The sequence below is a fragment of the Sinocyclocheilus grahami genome, unplaced genomic scaffold (genome assembly GCF_001515645.1).
Source record: "Sinocyclocheilus grahami isolate Dianchi unplaced genomic scaffold, SAMN03320097.WGS_v1.1 scaffold106.1, whole genome shotgun sequence".
NCBI lineage: Eukaryota > Metazoa > Chordata > Actinopteri > Cypriniformes > Cyprinidae > Sinocyclocheilus > Sinocyclocheilus grahami.
Window position 1 is genome coordinate 3,583,836 of NW_015505285.1, and position 27,032 is coordinate 3,610,867.

Consider the following 27,032-nt stretch of genomic DNA (forward strand, 5'->3'; position numbering starts at 1 on the left):
AACTAGAAGTGGGGAGTAATACAAGTACTTTTTCTCCCGGTGTAAATTCGCGCAATCTGGCTCCCCTGTTGTATAACCGGCTTTGTCTGCCCTGAGCCTGCAAAAAATTCTCCATAGAGAGCCGCCCCAAAGTGTGGAGTTTTGTTCTCAGGACCAGTACATACTGAATTTAATTTTTACTGTCCGAAGGTCCGTCCTCCAAAGTTTCTCGCAGGACGTCCAACACCCCGCGGGGCTGACGTCCGTAGAGAAGCTCGAAGGGGGAAAACCCCATGGAGGCTTGGGGGACCTCGCACACGGCAAACAAGAGGGGTTCCAGCCATTTGTCCCAACTTTTGGCGTCTTCGTGAACGAACTTCCGAATCATGGTTTTTAATGTGCGATTAAATAGTTCGACCAGACCGTCTGTTTGTGGGTGATAAATGCTGGTGCGAATCGATTTAATGCCCAAGAGTTCGTAAAGTTCGTGGAGAGTCCGTGACAGAAACGCCGTGCCTTGATCGGTGAGAATCTCTTTCGGGATTCCCACCCGGGAGATTAGATGAAACAGGGCCTCCGCGACACTTTTCGTGGAAATGCTGCGGAGGGCCACTGCCTCTGGATATCGCGTTGCATAATCCACTAGGACTAATGCAAAGCGATCCCGCCCGTGCAGATCGATGAGGTCCATGCCAATTCATTCGAAGGGGACCTGCACAAGAGGGAGAGGGCACAATGGTGCTTTTGGGGTGGCCGGTGGGTTCACCAGCTGACATTCACTACAAGACGCGCACCACCTGCGCACGTTCTCGTGAATGCCCGGCCAGAAAAATCAGGTCATTAGCCGATTCAGTGTCGCTGCTTGCCCCAAATGTCCGGCCATCGGATTACAGTGAGCCGCCTGGAAAAGCATTTCCCAACGGCTTTTTGGTACTAACAATTGGGTTGTATCTTGTTTTGACTGAGTGTCTTGGGTCACTCGATACAACCGGTCTTTTAAAATAGCAAAATACGGATAGGAGAGCGGTCGAGCCGGTTGGAGAAGCTGTCTGTCGATGGAACGGACCTGTTCAAAAGCATTTTTGAGCGAATCATCCTGGGACTGTTCCAAGGGAAAATCATCGCACTTTGTGAGGGTTCCCCTCTCAACAGCGCTCCGTTCCCCTGTCTCAGTCCCCCTTGGTCCCGGCTCACCTTCTCCGACCTGCGCGACCGCCCCCGTCTGCCACGCTCTTTCCTCCCAAGAGACACCTGCACATAGATGCCCCAATAATGCCTTAAACCCTGGCCAATTTGTCCCCAAAATTAGCGGATACCTGAGGTGTGGGCTAACTGCCACCTCTACTCTACTCTATGTAGCGGCGCCCTCGGGGTGGCTGTGGGTTCCGTCCCTGAACCACCCCTCCAGCAGGGTGGGGCTCGTGGGGGAAGACTCCCTCGGGACCTTGGGAAAGGGAGAGAGAGAGAGAGACAGATGGCAGGGGTTCGCCGACCCCGGGGCACGCCACCATCTGGTCCTCCGCCAGTTGGATGGCCTGGTTCAGCGATGTCGGGCGGTGGCACTGGACCCACTGGGCAGTCTTCCTCGGCAGCCGTGCCACGAACTGCTCCAGTACCACTCGATCTATGATTTCCTCAACGTCGCTCGTGTTGGCCATCAGCCATCTGCGGCAGGTGTCCCGGAGCTGTTGCGCCATCACGAAGGGTCAGCCTCCCTCTCCGTGGTCCAGCGACCTGAAGCGCTGGCGATGCTGCTCGGGGCTCCGGCCGACCCGCTGGAGGATGGCGCGCTTGAGGTCTTTGTAGACCAGGAGGTTCTGGACTGGCAGCTGTTGTGCGGCCACCTGCGCTTCCCCAGACAGCAGGGGAATGAGCCGCACTGGCCAGTCCTCCTCGGGCCACCCCCCGGCCTCTGCCGACCTCTCGAACAGGTCCAGGAACACCTCCAGGTCGTCCTGGGGCCCCATCTTGTGGAGAGGCACATGGGGGGGTGGTGCTGGGGTAGATGTAGGTCCCCCAGCCCGAACCTCCCGGTCAATCCAGCTCCGGAACAGCTCGCGGTCTTCCTGCTGGGCTTGGATGAGGGCATGGAACTGCCGCTCCTGATCGTCCCCCAGGCCCAGCAGTGCCTGATGGTGCTCCTGGTGAAGACCCGTGAGTGATTGGATGACCTCCGCAAATGGTGATCCTGGGGGGGACTGCATGACAGCGACGGCATTCTTCTTCCTTCCCGGGTTTTGGCACCAGTGTGGTAAGGTTCAAGAGAGTGGAAGGAAGAAGGCAGGGTCGGCTTGCTGGGACGCGAGCTTTATTTAAATCTCTCGGTGCACACAACACAATACGGCGCTCACTCAGCGCTTCCAGACTTGCAGTCAATAACTCATAACAATCATAACACAACTTGCTTCCGTGTTTCTCTACACCCGTCTCCCCGGGTGGCTCGCGTTCCCAGTCAGTCTCTCTCCCGATCATGTTCCAGGTGGCCCCTTTTATCCGGTCTCTCCACACCAATTACTGAAACGAGACACAGGTGTTTATCATTTGCGCTTGACCTACTTACGCACCGCTCATCTTCTGCCTCTCTCTCCCGATGCAGACCTCACTGAACCACGCCCCCCTCGCCACACTGTGCATATAAAGAAATTGAATAAAGTTATCAAACACTAAATTATAAACTAAATACAGATTAATCCTTAAAGCTATAAAAGTGATTGATTCCCTCTTTTTTTTCTTTGATTGACAGACATCACAACAGCTGGTTATTAGATGTTTGGCTGCTATTTCTTTAAGAGCTGCTGCCGCTGCGGAACATGACACGGATCTGACATGCATCGTATTTTCTCTCAAATCTATTTACCTTTTCTGGCCCACTTCAGGTCTTAAAGTCTATACTAATGAACTGACGACTTGAATCGGGTGTGTTAGATGAGGAAGAAAGTGCTGGGATGCTCCAGGACAGTTTGGAAAATTGTTTCAGAGACATGATCCTAAATGTGACTCATATATTACATGCATACACAGTTTTAAGGCAGCTTTAATCGCCTTTTTGGTAACTTCATGACTTAACTGACCACGACATTGCATGCACATAGTTTATTTTGTGTGTTGATATGAAATGATACAGGCTGCAGCACGCACCGGCGCCTTTGTGCGTGCAATTGAAGAGCATGCGCTGCGAGCCCAGTACCATTTCCGCGCTCGTTTGAATCAAGCATGGCGCTGAAGTGAAGCTGGGGTGCGCGTCTGAAACGTCCACTGTTTGATGTGGTCGTAAAGACGTTCTTCGTCTGAATAAATGCACTTCTTGACAAGAAAAAAGAGACCGAAGTAGCAGTTATGAGTGGGGTGGCCAACTCTAGGCTCCGCCCATGCGTTAACGGCGTTAAATAATTTTAACGCGTTAAACTGAAAAAATTTATCGCCTGCGTTAATGCGCTAATTTTGACAGCACTAATTATAATATATTTTAAAATGCAATTTATGCCTGTTATAGCAAAGCTGAATTTTCAGCAGTCATTACTTCAGTCTTCAGTGTTTCATGATCCTTCAGAATTTATTCTAATATGATTTGCTGCTCAAAAATCATTTCTTATTATCAACGCTCAACAATGTTGAAAACAGTTGCGTTTTTGTGGAAACTTTATCTATTTCATGTTAAAGTCTTTACTTTCACCTTTAATGTATATATATTTTCCTCAAAAGTTTGAATGGTAGTGTGCATATACAGGTACATCTAAAAAAATTAGAATATCATGAAAAAGGTCAATATTTTTTGTCACTCATTTCAGAAAGTGAAACCCATATATTATATAGATTCATTACACATAGAGTGAAATATTTCAATAGAGTGCCGTTATTTCTTGAAATTTTGATGATTATGGCTTACAGATAATGAAAACCCAAAATTCAGTGTCTCAGAAAATTTGAATATTACATAAGATCAATGAAAAAGGAATATTTTAAACAGAAATTTCAGGCTTCTGAAAAGTATGTTCATTTCTATGCACTCAATACTTGGTTGGGCCTCCTTTTGCATGAATTACTGCATCAATGCGACGTGGCATGGAGGATACTTAGGACCATGTGATATTTCAGTTTTTCTTTTTTAATAAATCTACAAAAATGTCAACAATTCTGTGTTTTTCTGTCAATATGGAGTGCTGTGTGTACATTAATGAGGAAAAAATTAACTTCAATGATTTTAGCAAATGGCTGGAATATAACAAAGTGAAAAATTTAAAGGGATCTGAATACTTTCCGTACCCACTGTACGTTGCATCAACCCCCAAAAGGTTTTTTTCAAACAATGGGTGAGTAGTTTGCTCCATTATTCTTTGTTGTTTCATATAAAATGCTGTTTTCGAAAGACTATTTAGTTTTCGAAAGACTATAGAGAGCAAAAGGATCTGTGTTGAAACCTACTTGAACCTACTATTAGCTGTACAGCATCACTTTATTCATATTTACATAAATATTAAAGAGTATATATTAAAGAAACATGAATATAGTATAAATCTTTGAGGTTAATATTTATCAACCCATTAGATTTATTTATTAGATTAGATTTATTTATGAAAGCATTTAAAAACCAGGCAATATTAAAGCCAGACTTCTTCTGCTTATTTTTGTTTATTTAATTTAAATTTAATAAATTTTTTTGTTTATTTAATTTCAGATTATTTCCAGCATTTTAAGGAACATGTCCAAATAAATCTTTGAACGGCACAATATGTAATTTTCCCCGCTAGAGGACGCGTATTCAAAATAAACAAAGAATTAAAGGCGTAGTTTGATGACGCCGTTGATGAGTGTGGAATCATGGGAGTTGTCTTCATCCCCACAGCCGATGCAATCCGATGGGACTCGGACAGAAATCATGTTCATGGATGAGCTAATGATTTATTAACGTAGTAGAATGAAGCAGGGTGAGGCTGAAAGCCGTCGAAGCGAAACGATGCCGCTGAACGAGCACGACACACGGCTCGAAAGCAGCGGAGCTTTTATTATGCCACAGTCGACCGCTTCCGCTCCTTCCGGTCGTGTGTATGTGGGGGAAAAAAGCAGCACTGTTTTATCATACTAGATACATTTGATAGTTCTGTTATTATGCTACTCTGTGCGGTCGTCACCGGTCTATTAAAACCACAACATATTTAAGCGTCTTTGGTGTTTCCATGTTTTCTACAAAACAAAACCGGAAATCGAGGGGTTATCATTGGCAGGTGACACAATTACACTATAGACACGCTCCGTGTCACTAGTTAAAATTGCTTATTTCTCTGGATTTAAACATTCTTCGAAACATTTGGGATAATGTAAGTACACAAGTCAGCAAAATATATAACACTGTACTAGTGGTTTTTGGATATTTTAATAAAAAAATCTTACATATTGTACCTTTAATGTAAATGTGTGTTGTTTCTCTGGGAGCGGAGCAGTGTTATAAACTCGATGCATTAGGATTGTCAAAATGGCTGAAAAACTAAATTTTTAACTTAAATATTATCAAAATTAGAATTATATTCTAATTAAAATTCGAATTATATTCAAATTTAAAATGCATAATTTCAGTTAGGGTGAAGAAAAGCTTTTGGCTTCTCTTCGAGATGGTCCTCACTCCAGAACACAAGATCCAGGGGGCGAGGTTGGATCCAGATCCAACTCCTCCCACCTTATATATACCTAAACCTACCCGTCTCCACCCCCTGATACCTAAACCCACCAATCTCCACCCCTAAACCTACCATCTCCACCCCCTAGATGTGGATCCAACCCCGCCCCCTGGATCTTTGTTCTGCAGTGAGGGGCTACTGTTCTCTTCTGAGGCCACAATATTACTAATGCACGTTAATTCAAAGCATAAGATAACATGACTATCTGTGGAAAAAAGTGCATAATCTTTCAAACAATGTTTATAAACCAATTATAATTAAGTTGTTTAAACAATTATAAACAAAACAGCATCATGTATGTATGCAGAGTTTAATACAAAGGGCGCAAGGCCAATCACACAGAGTACATTTTTCATTTAAAGGGGTTCTATTATGCTCTTTTACAATGTCTTGAATTTGTTTTGGGGGTGTCCTAAAACATGCTTGGTGGTTCAAAAAACGCTTAATTTTTTTACATAATTTATATTATTACAATACCTTTCTCCCCATCTTGGCACAAACGGCTCTATTAGTTCCGGGTTTGATGAAGGCCCGCCTTCCGAAAAACTAAATGTGATGTGATTGGTTAGCTGTCCCAGTGCATTGTGATTGGCGAACAGCTTAGACGGTGTTTCAGTACTGCCCCACTCCTTGTCAAAGCAGCAAGTTCCATCTGCTCCAGTTTAGTTAGGGATGGCATCAATATTGCCATATCAATTTGAGCCGGATTCAGACCCAGAGAATATTGAACAGCGCAGAACCTTTGCACGCACAGATATTGCAAGACATCTTAGGGTGGTAATGTTATTGTTGTTTTTTTTGGCTAAATCACGTTTTAGATAGGATGTCAACAACCGCTTAAAAATAACTGCATTTACGATGTACAGATAAGTGCATATGTATTATTTTTTATTGTTATTTAATTCTAACATTATAACATGAATTGCAGTGAAACTGTTATACAGTTGATCACTGTATTTCTGAAGGAAACCGACTGTCTTCAGAAAATTGGATGTCATTTTCATTTAATCTTGCATGTAATGTCTGATAAAGCAGTGTTTTTTTTTTTAGCGGAACGCTGCTTTGTGTACAGCCGTTACCGGGGAAACCTTGATCTCTACCACTCCAACAGTGCCTCCTGCTGGCAGAGTATGAGTTTGCATATATATATATATATATATATGCAAACTCATACTCTGCCAGCAGGAGGCACTGTTGGAGTGGTAGAGATCAAGGTTTCCCCGGTAACGGCTGTACACAAAGCAGCGTTCCGCTAAAAAAAAAAACACTGCTTTATCAGACATTACATGCAAGAATAAATGAAAATGACATCCAAATTTCTGAAGACAGTTGGTTTCCTTCAGAAATACAGTGATATAAAAACACCCGCACTCAATGTATGGGAAACACTGTAGTCTCATAATTGAAGTATAAATTCTGCAGATAGGTCATTGTCCAGTATTGTACTGTCAGCAATTTATTATAAAAATATTTTCATAATTGTAACATACATATTTACATACATAATTATTCAGGTGCATGTGTAATAACTTGCAAAAACTTGAGGCTACAGCAACACTTCTTCTTCGTCGTCATCTTGTCTGATCATACATTCAACCAAGCGTTCTAACCACGACCTCACTTTTTTTTTGACAGCCCTACTATACTTGTGTGTGTTTTTGTTTTGCAGGAGTTTGTGATGATTGTTGTGTTCGGTCTGGAGTACATCATTCGCATCTGGTCGGCTGGATGCTGCTGTCGCTACAGGGGATGGCAAGGACGACTGCGCTTTGCAAGAAAACCATTCTGTGTCATCGGTAGGATAAAAAACGTGTTCTTTGAGTGTGCTCTCCATATGTGTGTTTGTAGAGGGTGATGGATCTGCTGTGTTGGTGTGGATGTTGATGGATGCTCGATGGGCTAATGATAGCACCTCTGCCCCAAATCGATGACTGACTCAAACATACATAATGAATGTGAGAGTTCTCTTGTAAAACCCTCATGAGGAAAAGCAGACAATAACTAACCAATGAGGGATTACAGGCAATAACTAACCAGTGCTATTTATATTTATTACACGTGGTGTATGTGGTGTTGTGTTGCATGAGGGTAATTTAGGCTCCAGTGTGAATATATCAGTGTGTTGTGTGTCATGCACTGAACCTCATCTCCATTCATTAGGAGGCTGAGTTCCATCAGCATCCCATCAGCGCTGAGACTAACTCTGAATTATGAAACAGAGAGGAAAAGGAAACAATTTCCCCTCCCTGCTCAACACATTTATTTGGCATGTCCTATTAGAAATTGTGAAAAGGTCTTTGCATATTATGTACATACACTTGCCAACCCTTTATGTGACCACATCCTCTATTATTTCATCTTCATGTTATCTAATATAAATATATTTATCTTTGACTTCATGTAGCACTTTTGCATGGCAACATAGCAACTATTAAACCATTTCAGTGATTTAAAATGTTTTAAACAACTAATTAATTGAGAAACATTCTGGAAAACTACTTTTTTGGGCTGTCAAAAGTAACCTGATTTACCTACAGTAAATTCATCTTGTTAAACGAAATAGATAAAAAAAATTAAAAATTAAATAAACAAGTAAATAAAATAAAGATTTGTGAAACAAGAATACATGTGCACCAAAACAATGTCTTTACACTACCGTTTCAAAAGTTTGAGAATTTTTAAAAATGTTTTTGTAAGAAGACTCTTATCAATAAAAACAATATTGTGCTATATTATTACAAATTACAATCTTTTGTATTTTAATATATGTAAAAATGTAATGTTGTCCTGTGATGGCAAAGCTGAATTTTCAGCGTTATTACTCCAGTCCTTCAGAAAATAATTTTAATAATTAACATTAAAATATATTACATAACATTTATGTAACATTCTAAATGTCTTTACTGCAATTTATTGCATCCTTGATGAATAGCAATATTAACATATCTTACTGACCAAATTTTTTAACTGTGGTCTAAATAAAAATGTTTTACACTGGACACAATCTGAGATCTGTAGCTTTAAACAAGGAGATGTCAGTACTGTCATATGAAAGCCTATTATAAAATATTTAAAATATTAAAACCTTGAGCTGAAAGTTTGGTTATAATTTTTTTTTATTAAGATTGTAATTTAATTAGTTCATTTAGTTTATTTACAAATAGCTTTTTTACAACACACATTGTTCCAAAGCAACTTTTAAAGAAAGGGGAAAGAAAAAAAGAACTAAAATTGTGCCTTTCATGATTTTCAAAGTTTCTCTACTGGTAACTTACAATTTTTGGCTTTCCATCTTGTAGTATGGCTTTTGTTCACAACTACCACAAGTCTGCTGCCCTCATTTCCATCTGCTCATGTTCTTCAATGTTCCATTTTCACCTTGTAGCAACTTTCAAAGGTTGTGGGATTTGAATTTCAAATAACAGACTTTTAGGAGGCCACCTTCAGCATGTGTGACACAAGAACATTCTTATTTCAAACCTCAAGTGTAACATTCAGCAGGAAAATATGACGGAGGTGATTTAAGTTAAGAACAATATTATCCCTGGTTAAGACACACTGGGAGCTGGAGAGGTTTTTCTGTGTGCAGCGAAGGATTAGATATGCTGTTCTGTAAGACTGTGGCTTCTCTGCTCTCTCTTGGCCCCTCTCTCTGTCTCTGACCTCAGTGAGAAAGACATAACAGACAAGTGAAACAGCCTAATTTAAAAAAAAAAATCTCTATTCCTGATGTCTTAGAGAATAACAGCAAGCTTAGTTTATAGGTAGATGGGCTCCGGTGCTCTTGAAATGGCTGGGTGGTCTTAGTCCTTGTTGAAGTTGGCTCAGTGATGCCAAAGTTAAGTGATAATGATATTGTGAGATAAAGAGGACTGTGAGTCACTGATTCCATCTCCTAAATTGACCAACTGCTATAATTATTTTTAATAAGTCAATCAAAGTATTTCTATTGCTGTCTTGGTGTAAACATATACAAATGTTCCTTGTCTCCTGTGTTTGTGTTTTAGACATTATTGTGCTCATTGCATCCATCGCAGTGGTTTCAGCTGGTAGCCAGGGCAATATTTTTGCCACGTCTGCACTTCGCAGCCTGCGTTTTTTGCAGATCCTGCGCATGGTGCGCATGGACAGGCGAGGCGGTACCTGGAAACTGCTTGGATCTGTTGTCTACGCTCACAGCAAGGTATATCGAATACTATTTAAGAGCAAAAATTAGTAAATGAGCTCCGGTCATGACATTGCGTGTGAGTTTTCATGTCGAGGCAGACATGTGACCCCACAATCAACCTCTTTTTCCAGCACCGCTTGGACTGAAACTTCATCCACGGGCTGCGGCCAAACCACACGCTTCCTCAGTCCTCAGTTACCCATCATTTAGTGGAGAGATTAGGGGTCCCCGCAATGAATCATTGTGGTCAATATAATAGCAGAGTTGCTTATTTCTATCTCCTTTCAGGCTTAAGCGGTTACATTTTCCTGACATCCCTGATAAAACTGAAAAAACTGCTTAAACCAGCTTGTTTTGCTGGTCTTTGCTAGTTTAGTCTGGTTTAGCTGGTCTCCCAGCCTGGCCCCTCTGGTTTTCCTCCTATCCAGTTGATTTCCAGCCTGACAACCTCTTTAAAACCAGAAAAAAAGCTGAACATTTTTATATTCTAAAACATTTTATTAATATTGTAATTCAAAATAAGTTTATCTGCAAAGCACTTTTTTTTTACAATAAACAGTGTTCCAGCACAGTTTTATAGAAAATAGAAAATAAAGAACAAAAAAAAGAAAAAGAAAACAAGAAAAGGAAAAGAAAATGGTCCTCTTTGTTATGTTTGCCATTTCTCTATTGGTCTAGCTGGTTTTACAACCTGGCCATGCTGGTATTACCTGGTTTAAACTGATCTCCCAACCTTTAGATGGTCACCAAACTAGTCTTGATATTTTTGAAGAAATGACTTTAATTTGTTGGATGTTTTAAATTGTGATGTTTGTTTCAGGAGCTTGTGACTGCCTGGTACATTGGCTTCTTGGTGCTGATCTTTTCTTCATTCTTGGTCTACTTGGTGGAGAAAGAGTTTAACAAACAGTTCGCCACCTATGCAGATGCTCTTTGGTGGGGAACGGTAAGTCTACCTTAAGTGCCTTCCTTAAACGTCATCCTTTCGCTCTTCATTAATCCCTTTCAGCATTTGTGCACATTTTCCTACAAATGTACACACAATCCCCCTTTTTCACATCTATATACAATCTATATAAATTCCATCCCCCATTGATGCATTTTAGGATGCTCAATAATACGCATTGCCAGTGTTTTGCTGTATTTCATGCATTAATCGATAAGTGAGTTACAACCGGTGACTTCACCAAGTACAACATGTTCCTGGATCAACATCCTTGTTGATCCTGGAACAACATTCCAATTAACCAATCAGAATTGAGGGATAACTTTTCAGGAAATATCTGTTTTAGGTTTGCTATCAGGGTTAGGTGCTTCTACACCCGTGTTAATCAGTTATCATTTCACACTGATTTTAGGAATAAATTATGGCTAGGGTTAGGTTTAGGGGTAGGGATTGGGTTAGTCTATATTTTTCGACAGTAATCTTGATCCAGGATCAACAAAAGATGTTAATTGATGATAATTTCTTACTTGGCAAAATCACGGCGACCAGTTACAACCCTAGGCCTTGACAGGGTTTAGTTGTTGTGGTACACACAGCAGGACTGGTCATGGTTCCTCACCAGCTGACTTAACAAATCAATGCATGTAATTTCCTGCTCCTACCAAGCACAAACAGAGCTGTTTCGAGGAGATGTGAGGTCAGTTGAGGGTATGGTCTTCTGCTGTAGAGCTCAGATGCAGAGACAAACCAGCGGTGGGCCAATATTATGCAGCCACACGGTATTTACACTGGGTTGAGCCCAAGCCAGCGTCTGGAGCTGACAGGCAGGCTTCCGTGGAGGAAAACAGGAGAACGGGAGTCTGGCTTTGTGTGTGAGCTCCCACACTCCTAGTCTTTTCCTCAAAGCGCTGTGAAAGGCCGCAGTGCTCTTTGCATTTGACAAATCACTCACTTTTACTGGATGTGTTGAATTTGCTTTGGCCGGGCCTTTGTTTAAGTATCCCCTGCCTGCAAGAATCCAAAGAGTTCACTTATGAGTGTGGAAAGGAGTGCGAGATGTTAGACTGATCCTTTTTTTTTTGACGAGCCACCAAAGTATTTCTCTTGCTGAAAGATGGATCTAATACCATGCATCTGTGTGGCCGTAACTTTAGAATGCAGATTGGTGTTTATGGGTATTTAACATGGCATAAATGGACTGAATTGACTGCATGTTTGGATGCCTTTGACTTTCCAATGCGCCCTGGCCAGAATTCGATATATGTTTGGCCATCATGTAGATGCAGTCAGAGTGTGTAGAGGTTACTATTCCTCCTCCATACATGAGTGAAGGTGATATGTGGAGTCTTAAAGTACACTGCGGGCCTGCAACCAGACACATAATTCAATGCTGTCTGTCTGTGGGAAGTCTTTAGCAATATGACCCTAGTCTTTTAAACATATAAAAAAGGTTGACCCTTCATATTCTCACATCTTTCTTCAGATCACGCTCACCACCATTGGATATGGCGATAAGACTCCACAGACCTGGACCGGGCGGCTTCTGTCTGCAGGGTTTGCTTTGCTGGGCATCTCGTTCTTCGCTTTGCCTGCTGTGAGTAGCTCCAACCTGATATGTACTGCATGACTCACATGCTGACATTAGAATAGATAGGGGTAAATATTGTTTTACATAACAATGGATTTATAAAAAAATAGAAGTTAAAGCTATAGTATACTCAAAAATTTAAATTCTGTCTGCATTTACTCAACCTCATGTTGTCCCAAACATGATGATTATTGCTTTCTTTTTTGAAGAATTCTTTTTTCTTCCATATAAAACTCCATAAAAACATAATTGAAGTAATCATGACTCATGCACTAAATTCCAATGTTTCTGACGTCATATGTGTGCAGAAATTTGCAGTCACCATGAAGTCATTTTACAATTCTTCGTAAAAATCAAGTCCCACCCTACAATTCACATCCAACAAGCCGTTTCACTTGCATATATGACACAGTAGGGAAAAAAGATGATCCAAATTTTCATAGTATGGAAATAAGATACCATGGAAGTCAATGGGGACCATCAGCTGTTTGGTTACCAAAGTTCCTCAAAATATCTTCTTTTGTGTTCAGCTGGGAAATAATATGTACAGTTTTGGAACAACTTCAGTGTGAGTAAATGATGACAGATGTACAAATGAGACATAAGTTTAAGCATTAGGCTATGCCTTCTTATCCTGACTTCTTAAGTGATCTCACTTACGAGAGATGGGGGATTTGTGGTCTTTTAGGATGAAACTTGAAATCACTAAAACCATTTTTGTTAGCTCAGGTAGAGTGTTTGTACTGTGATGATTTTTGTGATGTGTTTGAGAACACACAGTATGTGTTGCTGTAAAGCCCCTCAGTGGCCTGTCTGACTCATTCTCGTCAAGTGTTCTTTGACTCTCTGCTCACAAATGTGTCCTGCACACTCAGTCTCTCTTACGCCTGTTTCACACATACTCCGTCTGCAGTGCGTTTGCGGTGTGTATTTTTTTCCACACCCATGTTAAAGGATCAGAGCGTTCACACTGCACGCAGTTGCGGTCCGTCAGTGCGTTCCAGGAGTGGTGCGTCTGCAGCAGTGCAGAGATCGTTTCCGCACCGAGTCTATTTTTGCTGTGCTGCACTCGCTGAGTTAAAGTAACAATGCTTTGTTTGCGGTAAAAATGAACATGGATTGACATGGAAATGTAGTAATTTCACAATAAATATATATAATTAAAGTCTGTTTCACAGGCTTTTTGGCTAGGTTTAAAACAAAGAAAAGTGCACTTTTAGATAAACAAGGCAACATATGCACTTGTGTCTTGTGGAGGTAGAAAAACAGTTATTTAAGACCCACGGGGCAGTTTGTAATAGAGATGTAAATGTAAAAGGCAAGAGAGCCGACTGTTTCTGTCAGTGGTAAGTTTTAATTTAAAATATTTGTGATAGCCTAACACAAGAAAAGTAGGCTATATGCTATGTTTAAATGTGTTTCCACTTGCTTGAGCAAATTAATATACAAATCTAGAAGCCAAATGCCTTTAATACATTGTTTATATTAATTGAGTTTAAACGTGAATATGTCTATGAAAGATTGTGTAACTGTACTGTGATAAAAGAGGATCACAATAATGAAAATCACTTTCAGTATAGGCTAACAACGTTTGGATTTGAAATCAAAATAATAGATAAATGTTGGGTTTGTGGTAAACAGCCACGGATCAGGAGCGGACTGCAAACGCATCCTGTGTGAAAGCACAATGAGTCCGTGCTGCTTCTGCACCGCATACGTAACGCACATGGACTGCATACACACTGCAAACGGAGTATGTGTGAAACAGGTGTTAGTCCAAATCAGCAGATTCAACCTTAGTAATAGGGTGCGTTTGTGTTCTTTTCTGTGGGTGCAGGGTATTCTTGGCTCTGGCTTTGCTCTGAAGGTCCAAGAGCAGCACAGACAGAAGCACTTTGAAAAGAGGAGAAACCCAGCAGCCAGCCTCATACAGGTAAGCTCATCCTATCTCAAAATCTCGATCAGTCAGACATTCAGAACTCAACACATATTGCTTCATTAGAATTTAAAACAAAGAACGCTTAATGCTCAAATCTCTTCATGTTTCATAATTGGTGTTTTTTTAAGGAACCCTTGAAAAATTTATGATTTGCCCTGTTCTGATTCTCATCCACAAAGATCAGATTAATTTAAATATACACTTACACTGCACATAGTTGCTATGTTAATATCAAATTAGTTTCATACCTACCCGTTTTATAATGGGACATTTATAAGACAATGGCACTCTTCCCTGATATTGTCATTTTAAATCAGTTATTATAGTTAAATGAGTCAGAAACTAAAAAAAGAAAGAAAAAGGTTGAATGTTACTTGAAATAAATATTAATTGAAATAAATGTAAACATAGACGCCGATTTATGTTTCTGTTGGTGGGTGCTAAACCCCCACCCACCTAAATAGGCCTAATACACACATTGGGCCTCATTCATGAAACATTCATAAATATAGGAGTAAATTCAAAGTAATTTGTGCGTAAAACAGACCTTCCCAAAAACTCCCCTCCAGATTCACAAACACTTCATACACATCAGATTTGATAGTTAAACATGTGTATGTTAATGAATTCCAATCATTCGCAAATAGGGTGCTCTGCATGCTCATTCACAATTAGCATAATCCCTGCCTATGAATTACAACTACGCAAATTGCGTGTCCAGGAATGCAGTGGAATATTCTGATCTATTTTCTCAGGTTTGGCTTCAGTATATTGCATAAATGCAAAACAGACTAATAGGTCATATGCCTAACAATAAATATTCAATAACATGTGTCCACCAAAGCGTTTTTAGCCAGCTGAAAAAATGTCAGGCACTCTTCTGAAAACGACCAGCTGGTGGCGCTTGAGAATGCTTTGGTGGCACAGCATTTTTCCAGCTGTCGATTTGGTTGATATGATGTGGAATATCGGCAGTAACGTATTACTAGTATCTCATTTTGAAGAATATTACTGAATATGAAAATGCAGTAACCAGCAATATTAACTTCTCTATTGTTGTTCAGTTGTTGTACAAGTAGGATGATTGGTCGGTGTAGTATTTGTCCCGCCCCTCCTCCATTAATTGGACGGCTGGGTAAAAAGTGACAGTGACAAGCACTATCAACTCTCAGCTACAAAAAAAACAAAAAACAGAGCAAACAACCTTGTAAAGTATTATGATAGCAGTGCATCAAAATTCAGTGTCATCCGTTTGCCAAAAAGAACACAGAACTTTTTACGCTCCATTTACAAGTGGTAAGGAGCAGGTGTACGTTTCTTTCGTACCAACTAACATTTTGAAAATACAAACACTTTCATGAATCCGAAAATTTACGTCAGAACAGCTTTAAGAACGATTTACACAAAAATTCGTTCTGCTTGTGTTTTATGAATGGGCCTCATTCATTTCCGTGGGTGCTCGAGCACCTAAGCACCCATGGGATCTGCGCTTATGAATGTAAATATAAAAAACACAAACTTATTTTATTTCAGCTAGTTTCTTCAACATTTCCCATTTTTCCTATTGTACTAAAATAACTAAAACTTAAAGTTAACATGAAATTGAAAATAAAATCTAATTCACAATATTAACAATAATTACAATAGTATCTCAATGATTTTTAAAACAACAGTAGTTTAAATTGAATAATAATCTTAATAATCGTGATACTAAATTAATATTTAATATAAATAATTTATTTTTTATTTTTAATTAAAATTAATTTTGAATGAACAATTAATTGTAAAATAATTTTTTTTTATCAGTTTATTTGTCATCTTTTCCAGTTAAAACATCTAAACGTTTTTAATAATAAAACAATTATTTGAATGAAATAATACAAATGAACCAAGTTCATTTTTAAATGAAAGGAGAGAAAGCGAAGAATACCACGAGCATTGATTACATGAGGACTATTATCTTCCGTCAGAGCCAAAGGAAACACTTGCAGATATTTATGATGTGTTTCCACAGAAGGAATTCTGAGCAAGGGCCTCCCTGAGGACAATAGCTCTTCCTAATGGACGGTGCATCCTTCTCCTCTAGCAGAAGAAACAGATTTACTCTAGGAAAATGTCCACACACACACACAAACACACATCTACAAAACATTGAGGTCCTGTAATATTATAGAAATTAGTTACTTCCTTTTGGCTGCTGTTGAAAACCCACATGGAATTTCCCAACTATTTTAACCACCATGACCCCTTTTCTTTCTCCAGGTTGTTTTCTGATATTGCAGACAGAGAATGTCTCATATATTCATCAGTCCTAATGTTTATGTTGTCTCTTTTCCTGATCTGTCTTCACCCTGTTTTTAATTTTCTTTCCTTTTTCCAAAGGTCTTTCAGCGGGCATCCAACCATCCAGCTTTAATTACTGTTGTCAGTAACTCTGTATTTTAACCATGCTGTGTTGTTTAAGATGTAATGTTGCAGGGATTGCATTGGTGCAATATTTCTCATCATTTGTGCTCTCTCACCTCCCTTAAATCACTTCAGGTCTTTATATAACCCAGGAAAATATATCTTAATTATGATCTGTGGAGTATGACTCTCAGCTATGTCTGGGTTCGGATTCTTTCCTGCATGTTACGATTGCCTTTTCTCTTTTACTGACATTATTGTAGAGAATGATGGAAAATATACCCTCCCTCCTCACTGCTGCGTCACGCAGTTTGAGAGCTCCATCTTCAATCTTTCATCCTTCTGATGTTTTTCGCCTCACAACACGTCTTCTGTTTCTTTCTTATGGTTTTTAACGCAGTTTTACATCTTGATGCATAAAACCATATCCATTATCACATTATTATAAGTCAACATTAAATAAAAATGACCCTGTTGACTTTCTTAATGCATGTACCTATTGTGAATGCTTCATTAGTGCACATTATTCGTTTTGTTTCTTTTGTTTGTAGTTTTTAATCAAAATGACTTGTTCTTCCTTAGCAATCACTTTCCATTTCTGCTGGCATCATTCAGTATATTGGATAATTTAGAAAAAAAAAAGAAATTAGGTTTTGTTTTAGTAAATTCACATTCAAGGCTTGCTTCATTCTAGTATACATAGCCCACTTTTTACAATTCAGTCTATTACCAATGAATAAAATGCTATTTCATTGTTATACCATATACATTGCAAAATCAGAAGTTAAATGCAAGCAGGGGTTCGTGTTGGCTGTACATTATATCCTACAACAACATCTGTGTGGTCAAATACTCATAAAAGTATTAATTATATAATTGTATTTAGATTGAAATAATACTATTTTAGAGTCAAATGGCCACACGTAAACCCTTAAATTAAAACATACGAGGCCACAAACACTTTTTGCTTTTATTTTAAAAAGTTTGTGCTTTATAAACACCTTTTTATATATAAACACTTTTCACTGGATAAATGTATTCCTCTTTTCATTCACCACATCACTTACATTTAAGTCCTTTGGCTGTTTTGATGTTGTGTGTGCCACCCAAAGTCAAGACATTTGTTCAACACTGATCTGCTCTCATATTTGGACATGGTAGATGTGTGAAAAACACTAAAATCTTCTTGAATTGTGTACAGTGGGATCCACAAGTCTAAGACATCATCAAAAATCTGGAATTCAAATATACTGCAATTTAAACCTGAAAAAAATTGACATTAACATTAAAAAATGAAATATTATTACAGAAATAAGAGATATTTAATACATTAGAGACATCATGTGACTATTTGGACCGACGGTCAGATGTTCTTACTTCCTCAAGATGCTCTTTGGATCATTCTCAGATCATGCTGGAAAACATAATTATCGGGTTTTCCACTAACTTGTGAAGGTCATGCAACTCAAGTGCTGCATTATTTCTAAGCAAAACCATATGCTAAGAAATAATGAATTCATTTTTATCTTTTTACTCACATTGTTATGCAGATAATCTTATTTTTTAAAAAAGCATTTTCACTAGTGGTCTCAGACTTTTGGTCCTCAAAATACATAGGCTAACATGTTTTCCAGCATTACTGAAAACTTCGAACATTTAAACAAAATGAAAGCAGCAGTTTGAAGAAATGTCTTGAGCTCGATCAATGATTCACTGGCTGTTCCCTCACCGTGCTATTGTCTTTCTCCACCCATGTCTCCGTCTGTGTGTGTCTGTCTCCTGCACCAGGCTGCGTGGCGTCTCTACTCCACAGACCTCTCCAGAACATACCTGAGTGCCACATGGCTGTTCTATAAAAGTGTTCTCCCTCCTCAAAGGCATGTATCAATGCAGTGAACTGATGGAAGAGCGCTTACATGAACCGGTTGTTACTAATCTTTTTTTTTTCTTTTGTTGTTCTCCTTTTTTTTCCAATCCCTGCTTTTTTCCTGGCCTTGTGTATTTCTCTTTTTACTTTCTACTGTCCTCATTTCCCTCCCTATTTTCCTGGTTTTGTATATTCTGCACGTAGTGTGTGTGGCGTAGCTATGCGGCTGATGAGAACTCGGTTTCCGTTGCTACCTGGAAGCCTCATTTGAAGGCGTTGCATACCTGCAGCCCTACAAAGTAGGTACAACTGTGGCAGCTGGTGTCGTATTTGGTGTCAGTGCTTCTGTAGCTCTCATTTCCCCACTTCCCTCAGCAAATAAACTCTGTTTTCCCTCAATCTGTCTCTCTTCCTAAGCATAATCATCTCTTCTGTGCCCTACCGTAGTCTATAGATATCCATGCTTATTTAAATCCTCATTAGGTCACTGAAAAAACGCGTATGGCCAGATGTCAAAAGTACAAATAAATGATACCCAAGTATGGATACTTTGTTAAAATTGTAATGTTAAATGTCAAAATACCTTTCCTAAAACATACATGAATTGCTACTGAATAATGATAATAAACTTTTCATCTCACAATTTTGAATTTTTCTCAGAAGTGCAAGTTTATAACACATTTTTGATTTTATTTCTTGCAACTATAAGTTTACATCTGCAATTTTAAGATAACATTTCACACTTGGACTTTTTTTCCAGAATTGCACATTTGTATCTCAAAATTCAGTCTTTTCTTTTCAGAATTGTGAGCATATATTTCACAATTCAGATTTTTTTTCCACATAATTCTGAGTTCAGCTCACATTTCAGACTTTTTTTATATATCTCTTGGAGTTTATATCTCTTTTAAGAGGGACCTCAAAATTGTGAGATTTACACTGATAATTGTGTTAAAGTCAGAATTGTGTATTATAAACTCACAATTCAAAGAATAAAGTCTAAATTGCAAGTTGTTAACTTGGAGACATAAAATCAGTTTTGTTATAAATTTTACTCCGTGGTGGAAGCAGCTTTCATAGACTGCTGAAATGAACAAAATAAGAATATCTAACAAACAAAACTATTTCTTTGATACAAACCCAACTCTTCGGACTCCTTAAATTTTCATTTACTAAATAAATAAAGAACTGTACATTAGTCAAAACTGTTATACTTTAAATGTAACATCAAATGGTTTTATTATTCTTTGATGCTGGATCATTATTAATATAGAATAATGTGTTCATACTCAAATCAAGTTGTTCATTCCTGAGAATAGCTAGAATTAGAACTTATTTTTTTTAGGTCAAAGACTGTTGGTGACTGATGAAAAATCTCTTCATGAGGACAAATACTTGTAAACTGTAGTGGAGGCTAATTACCATGAAATGCATTTTATTAGCTTGTTGTGTGAGTGTAATTTGAATGGCCCTCTAGCTCTGTAAGATGCACAAAAAAGATCAAATATTTGGCTCATTATGTTCTGCAAATTTACTTTGTTCTTTGGAAGGCTAAATGAGTATGACAATTTGAAAAGTGTGATTTGCCCTTAGAAATGTAATTCAGTAAGAGAATACATATTCAGTTTCAATAGTACAAGTTCCCCAAAATAATACTTAATGATGTACAGTTACTGAAATAGCTCACAACCCTCAGGTTTTGACAGTGAACATAAGTCTTCTGTATAACTGAAGCTTCAAAGTTTCCGTTTGAATGAGAGCCACAGCCTCACACCTGCTTCCTCGTGTATATGCTGTGGCTAACTGAAATTTCCCCTACCGATAAATCAAACTGGACAGAAGCCAGGACAGTTTGTGGACTGACACCTGAAGACAGACACATGACAATGCTCTGACAAATGGGTGTACTGCTATATTCAGGCAATTCCCCAATTCTGGAGTAATTACACACAGAGCAGCCCTTGATAACACAGCTGTCCCTCTTCTGTTAGCGCTTGTCTTAGTCAGCTTGACTGTGCATTGCTCAAAGCTTGCATGCCTGCTTGTTTGCTGCCTGTCTTAAAAAAGACTCTCCATTTCTTCTTACTCCTAATGTGTGTGTGTGTGTGTGTTGAGGTATATTTGTTTAATTTCCTTTTTTTAACATTTAAACTATAATTTGTGTGACACAGTGAAATATATTGGTGTGTCATTCCTACAATGAAACACTTCGTATATTTCAGAGGCATCTGTGTCTCTTCTGTAGTCTCCTTATTAGTTTCTGTCGTTCATGTGAAGTGTTAATATCCTGCCTCTTTTCTCTCTATGTTTTTAACTAACACCTGAAGGAAAGACCAGGGGGAATCCATCAGCAGGTTTGTTGTTCTCGTATCTACATCCTCCTAGTGTCCGGAATGTTTGAATTATTTAAGTATTGATTGTCTTTTAGCTTCCAGTGCATCAATAAAAATAGGGAGAAGAATTAAGTACATTCAGTCATGGCATGTTACGTGTCTTGCTTTATCATTCCCTCCCACTGATTTTTTATTTATTTGAAATAGTAGCTATAGTATGTGTGGTATCTGCTAATTATCACATAATAAACCAAGACAGGATGATCAGGACACCAATGTGAAGCTAACTGTACTGTCTCTTATGACAAGGCTACATATCATTTGTAAAATATTGATTTTAATTTGGTTTATTATATTACTTGTACATTATAGTCAGCAAGGATGCATTCAATTTATTAAAAGTTGCAGTAAAGACATTTAAATGTTTACAGGCTGTTCTTTTTTAACTTTCTATTCATCAAAGAATCCTGAAGAAATTATGAGTTTAACAAAAAATATTAAGTGTGATAATAATATTAATTGAGCCCCAATATATATTGTATACTATATCATATTAATCAGTATATTAGAATGATTTCTGAAGGATCATGTGACAATGAATACTGGAGTAATGGCTGCTGAAAATTTAGGCTTTCCATTACAGGAATAAAATTCATTTTTAAATATATTAAAGTAGATTTTTTTTAAATATATATTTTAATAATACTTCACAGTATTACTATTTTGTAATGTATTTTTATTAATTAATGTAATATAGAATTATATTAGTGATTCAACAAACATGTTTAAATATATATTTATGTACATTAATTAATATTAATATATAAATGTAATTATATTTTAATATATAAATATACTATTCTATAGAGAAGCACAGAGTGATTCCTGCAACATGAAAGTAGCACCAGTATTTTTTTTTGGACAATAGACAAATATACAGTTTCATGGTTTAGTTTCACCACTGCATTGGCCACAATTGACCAATCCCAAACAAATATTTCAGAGAACCATATAGCAAAAGTCATAGAATAGTAGCTTAGCTGTGGAGCAGCTTCGCTTTGCTTACTAAGAACAAGTGTTCATCTCCACCAAAGTGTCTGTGTGTGTGTGTCTGTCTGTGTGTGTGTGTCTGTGTGTGTCTGTGTCTGTGTCTGTGTGTGTGTGTGTGTGTGTGTGTGTGTGTGTGTGTTTGCACTTGCAGGGCTTCTTCTGTAATAGACATGGTACTTTGGCTTACTTCTCTCTGTCTAGCTACATGGATAGAAACGTGATGCACTTTTTCCATTCAGAGATTGTTTATATTGACTGTTAAATATAAAACATATTTAACAGTCAATAAATATGACTGCCGATAACGACCCCCCCCCCCGATAACAACCCCACATCCTATTCTAAATACATTTCATCAATAGGCCCAGTGAGTAATAGCAGTAGTGACTCAGTTCCAGTCTTAGCTGTTGACATTTAGGACTCTGCATGTTTGTACACAGTACTTGACTATGTTTAGACACATTAAAGACAGTCGCATCTTCAAGGCCATAGTGTGGTCAGATGTTTGCTGTCAGGCTGGTAACTTTTTGTTTTAAAAGTGATTTCAGCAGGGGTGGAGCTTATTGCTCAGTCCCTGTAAATAATGGTTGCACCCCAGGCTGGATGTTTGCATGGTTCGTATTAAATATGTGAAGAGCAGAGCACCAGCACTCAGAATTAAATTAAGTAATTTACAGTTGGAAAAGCCCCACAATGTGTGGCAAATGTGTCATTAAATGTGATGGAAAATTAACCTTCAAATTGCAAAGGCATTACAGCAAACAGCTAAGCTGTGAATACTTTCTGCGCCGCTTGTGAAACCTTTTAAATGGATGAACATTAAGTCTTTAGTCTTTAAGAAAACATTAAGTATAATCCACAATCCACATAATCCATTTGTACTGGTTAGAGAGTGAAAGGAACAAAATATTTACAGAAAGATATGTTATAATTAGCCAGCAAATCCAAGAAAGTTTGTCAAATTCTTTGGTTGTTAGACAAGTTTTGTACCCTGTTTACTTCTAATATACAGTACTTCTAGTGTGAATGTGCTTGTGAGTGTATGTAGTTTGGTGCAGTGCTAATTAAACTTTATATTACCATGTTTGGTTGCAAAAACATGGCAATTTATTTTGCATTTTGCTCCATTTTTACCGTTTCGATGTTGTTCCATCCATATAATTTCTTCCACTTAAGTAGGTTGTTTCTGCTCACAGTCTAACTAACTCATCTGCCATCTGTCTTCCTCATTTCCTTAGTAAGGGTCATAGTAATAAACAGAGGCTCTTCAGGAGGTATACCACATGGAAATATAGGTACCCAGCATCCCCCACTGCTCCAGCAATATGACCAATGTGAATGCTGACTTACCTTATGCATGGATGATGACGGCCACCTCAGATAACCTTACAGACCCTACAGAGGGTCTAATACGAGGGTCCTATTGCCTGTTGCCTGAAGGATTTAACTGCCACTGACTGATCTATCCAATACCCCTATCTGACATGCAGAAATTACTCTACAATATTATTACCAAAATGATACATTATCTAATTTTTTATAATAATAAAATAATGTAAAGCTTCTAAACTTAAAACCACCAGTTTTCCAACATCCCACATTGCAATGCAGGAATAATCCGATCAAGTGGTTTTAAAGGTTCAGTTCAGTTGTGAAGGATATCTCTGACTGTACTGTATTTGTATCTGTTTGCATTAACACATTAGTCTTAACCTGCATGTTGCATGTGCATGAAATTTGGCTCTATAGTCTTGTAAGTCACCTTTATAGCATTATGTCTTCACTCTCCTTTTACACTACATCTCTTTCACATACAAACTCAATACCAAGCATGAGCTCAGTGGACTATGTAGACATGAATTAAGCATTCCAGCATGAATTAAGAACCCCAGCTTATGGAATTTTTGTCTTTGAAGGAATACGTATAGAACTGTTCTGCTCATAAACTGTTAATATTCCGGGCCTCAACATCAGGCTTAGAAAGGTACATGGAAATGTTGTCAGGCTGCTCCACATTGAAGGTATCAAAAGAAGTAGGGTGGTTAGAGAGTCATTCTTCAAAATATTGCTTGCTGATTGGTGGAAGCCGTGGAATGAGGTTTGTGTTGCATGATGGTCTTTTGATGCAATTTTTCAGAAAAGTCAACTTCCAAGTAAGATGTGGTTCCAAATCGTGTCAACAAAAAATAGTTGTACTGGAGGAATTTAGTTGAGAAACTTGCAGGTCCAAAACAAGCCATCACAACAGTTTTTATTAAACCAAACTTTAGTTAAATACATCTTTATTTCCATTCCATGTTTAATTATTTCTCTGTTTATTTGTCCCTTCCTACTTCCCATCCTCTTCCATTCCTCTTCTTTCCTCTCCTTCAGTCAAAAGTTAAGTTTTCGGGAGCGTGTGCGCATGGCCAGTCCTCGCGGTCAGAGCATGAAGAGCAGACAGATGTCAGTGAATGACCGACGCTCTCCTGCCACAGAGGTTGGGGTTGAGGGCAGCAGCCCTGCCAAGGTCCAGAAGAGCTGGAGCTTCAATGACCGAACACGCTTCCGGCCATCACTGAGACTCAAGAGCCAATCGCGCACAACAACTGAAGGTGAACAGCTTTTTTTATTTGGTCACTGTTGTTCCACTTCTATTGTAATAGAAGCAGATTTAGGAAAGTTCTCATTAGCTGATAATCAGACCTGTGGTTTAATTTGCTTCACAAATGATTAATTACTTAATTTTAAAAATAATTATAGGTCATGTTTGCTGTGTTATCTGCTAGTCTTGACACCATTTGACCCTTTATAAACAAGAATGAGTCTTTCCCTATATACTGTATTGTTTTTTTGGACTTGTCCCTGAAGGCAGGATTTACAAGCACACTGTGGTGCAGTGGGAGAACACGGTCTCCCATGGGACCCTCTGTTTGCACTAGTTAACCTTGGCTCATGCCCCCATCACCAGAATGCCACTCAGGGAAGAAGAGCGCAAAGTGGAGATAGAGACATTGTTTATAAGAGGATTTTCATTATTGACAGAATCCTGTACATTAGTCACAAAGGATTGGAATAATGTGGCCCCCCATGTGGCCCCATCACTGCAGCTACATAGATTAACATGAGGTTACAGGGACAGGTTTAAATGGAATAAAAGATTGGAGAAGATTGCAAAACATCACCAAAGAGAGAAGTCTGACGTTTTCACCTAAAGATTAAGCTATTTTCAAAAATAAATACATAAATAAAAACTTCTAAGTGTACATAAATATATTTTTCACAATAAGATCAATAACATACATTTAGTTAATTTTTGTTTCATGACACAAGAATGGACTTCTACACAGCACATCAGATCAGATGCATAGATGAACGCTTGATTTACATTCGAACCAACTGAATAAACTAATTTACTGATATTAATCTGACTTCCAAATGCTAGTTTAGGAGAGTTAATTTAATTATTCAGCAAAGCCAAGTATGCAAACAATGTGATATAAAATACAGAAATGTAACATTTTAAGGATTACTTTGTTGCTGGAAAAGCTGCAGTTGTCATGCTAAAGAATGATTCACTACTTCTAGTCACTCTCCAACACTGCACCTACATGTTTTGTTATTGTTGTACCATAAGATTTATTGTAACATTCCCAATCAGTACATTTTCACAGAAGTGCCCAATTACTACTAACAAGCAGATTTTACAAAGGTAGCTTCTCAGTGGCAGTGGCGATCAAGCTCCAGCCCTGTATGAGACCCATCAACCCAAAATGAATCTGTGGTAGCTGTGCTACCACTCTCTGGCTTCATACTCTTATATAGCACACACTATAGATCCGCCACAGGTTACTGTATATAACCCATAAGTCACTGCTGAGGAAGAGAAAATGCTTCACATTTTAATAGCAATCTCTCATCCTCTGCTGTTTATCTGTGTCAGGCATCACACACAGTTTAAATGGAAGAATTCGTTCTCTTCTACAAGCATCATATATTTTGTCTGTTACCTGTTTCGCTTTGTTTTTGATTCACAGTCAAGTCCTTTGTTTGTTTAAATACAGTGGCATTGATAGTGATATTGTTTAAATAATGGACATTTCCATCCATCCATCCATTCTCCAAACTGCTTGTCCTTTGTCAGATTCTCAGACACTTTTTGTGACTCCTTAAGTCATTTTGTTGCCTTTCAGCTTAATGTGATGCGTCAGTACAGCAGTACTTTCTTCCAGTATTCATGCAGTAAAGCTCAGTGGACTGGCCTGTGGTCAGTGTGATGGGGGTCAAGGGAAAGATTTGCTTTGAATGCTATTTTGATTCATAGCTGTATTGATCTGCCCTAGGCTTTCTCTACTTTTCAGCCTAGTTTATTTTTCAGCCTTTTTGAGGATCGCTGTAAAAATGTTTTTGCTTGCTACGATTCAGATTCTTTCACTTTCTCGCTCTTTCTCTCACAGCTGACACAAATCTTGGACCGGATGATGCTTTTGATGAGAAGGGTTGCCATTGTGATGTGACTGTGGAAGATCTATCTGCCCCACTAAAGGCAGTGATCAGGGCTGTCAGGTGAGTTTGACTTCCCAGAGAACGTTGTTCTCCCCTTGTGAAAGCTAGAAGAATTCACACTGTATAGTTGCAGGGTTGAAAACACTCATTTTGACCTTCCTGGCCTATTGATTGAGGCATCAGGGTTAGATGGTCACTGCTGTCTCTCTCCTGCTGGAACAGGCCACTGATGTTGCTTCATGTGACTTCACTTCCATTGTTCCGAACTATTAGGGTCTCGCAGGTGGGCTGAGATTTTTCCCACTCATCTTTCCCAGGGTGTCGGATAGAAATGTTCACAGTCAGTTCTGCTTACACACCAGCTCATCTGACAGGAAGAAAACTCACAGGGGCTTGAATCTGCAAGACGTTACAGAAACAGATCACTGAAATCTGCTCCCCTCTGTGTCAATATTTGCTTTTTCACCTTCACTCTGCGGAATGTTGCGCATAGAATAGGTTTAGGTTTCAGTGTGCCTGCGGTAATGCCTGTGTTTTCACAGCTAATGTCATCTGTAGCACATAGCTTTACTAGAACATGAGCCTTACTTGAGTAATAT

At 38.7% G+C, this 27,032-nt stretch overlaps 1 protein-coding gene across 1 annotated transcript in view; it reads left to right on the forward strand.

Moving 5' to 3' along the window:
• The first annotated feature begins 3,094 nt into the window (after positions 1-3,094).
• Positions 3,095-27,032, forward strand: part of LOC107588707 (potassium voltage-gated channel subfamily KQT member 3-like) — a 30,765-nt gene continuing 6,827 nt past the window's right edge. The window contains exons 1-10 of the mRNA XM_016276919.1: positions 3,095-3,190; positions 7,321-7,447; positions 9,659-9,834; positions 10,640-10,765; positions 12,249-12,359; positions 14,191-14,286; positions 18,770-18,864; positions 20,893-20,919; positions 24,322-24,542; positions 26,385-26,493. Of these exons, the coding sequence (XP_016132405.1) occupies positions 3,095-3,190; positions 7,321-7,447; positions 9,659-9,834; positions 10,640-10,765; positions 12,249-12,359; positions 14,191-14,286; positions 18,770-18,864; positions 20,893-20,919; positions 24,322-24,542; positions 26,385-26,493 (1,184 nt within the window). The remainder of the gene's footprint in view (positions 3,191-7,320; positions 7,448-9,658; positions 9,835-10,639; positions 10,766-12,248; positions 12,360-14,190; positions 14,287-18,769; positions 18,865-20,892; positions 20,920-24,321; positions 24,543-26,384; positions 26,494-27,032) is intronic.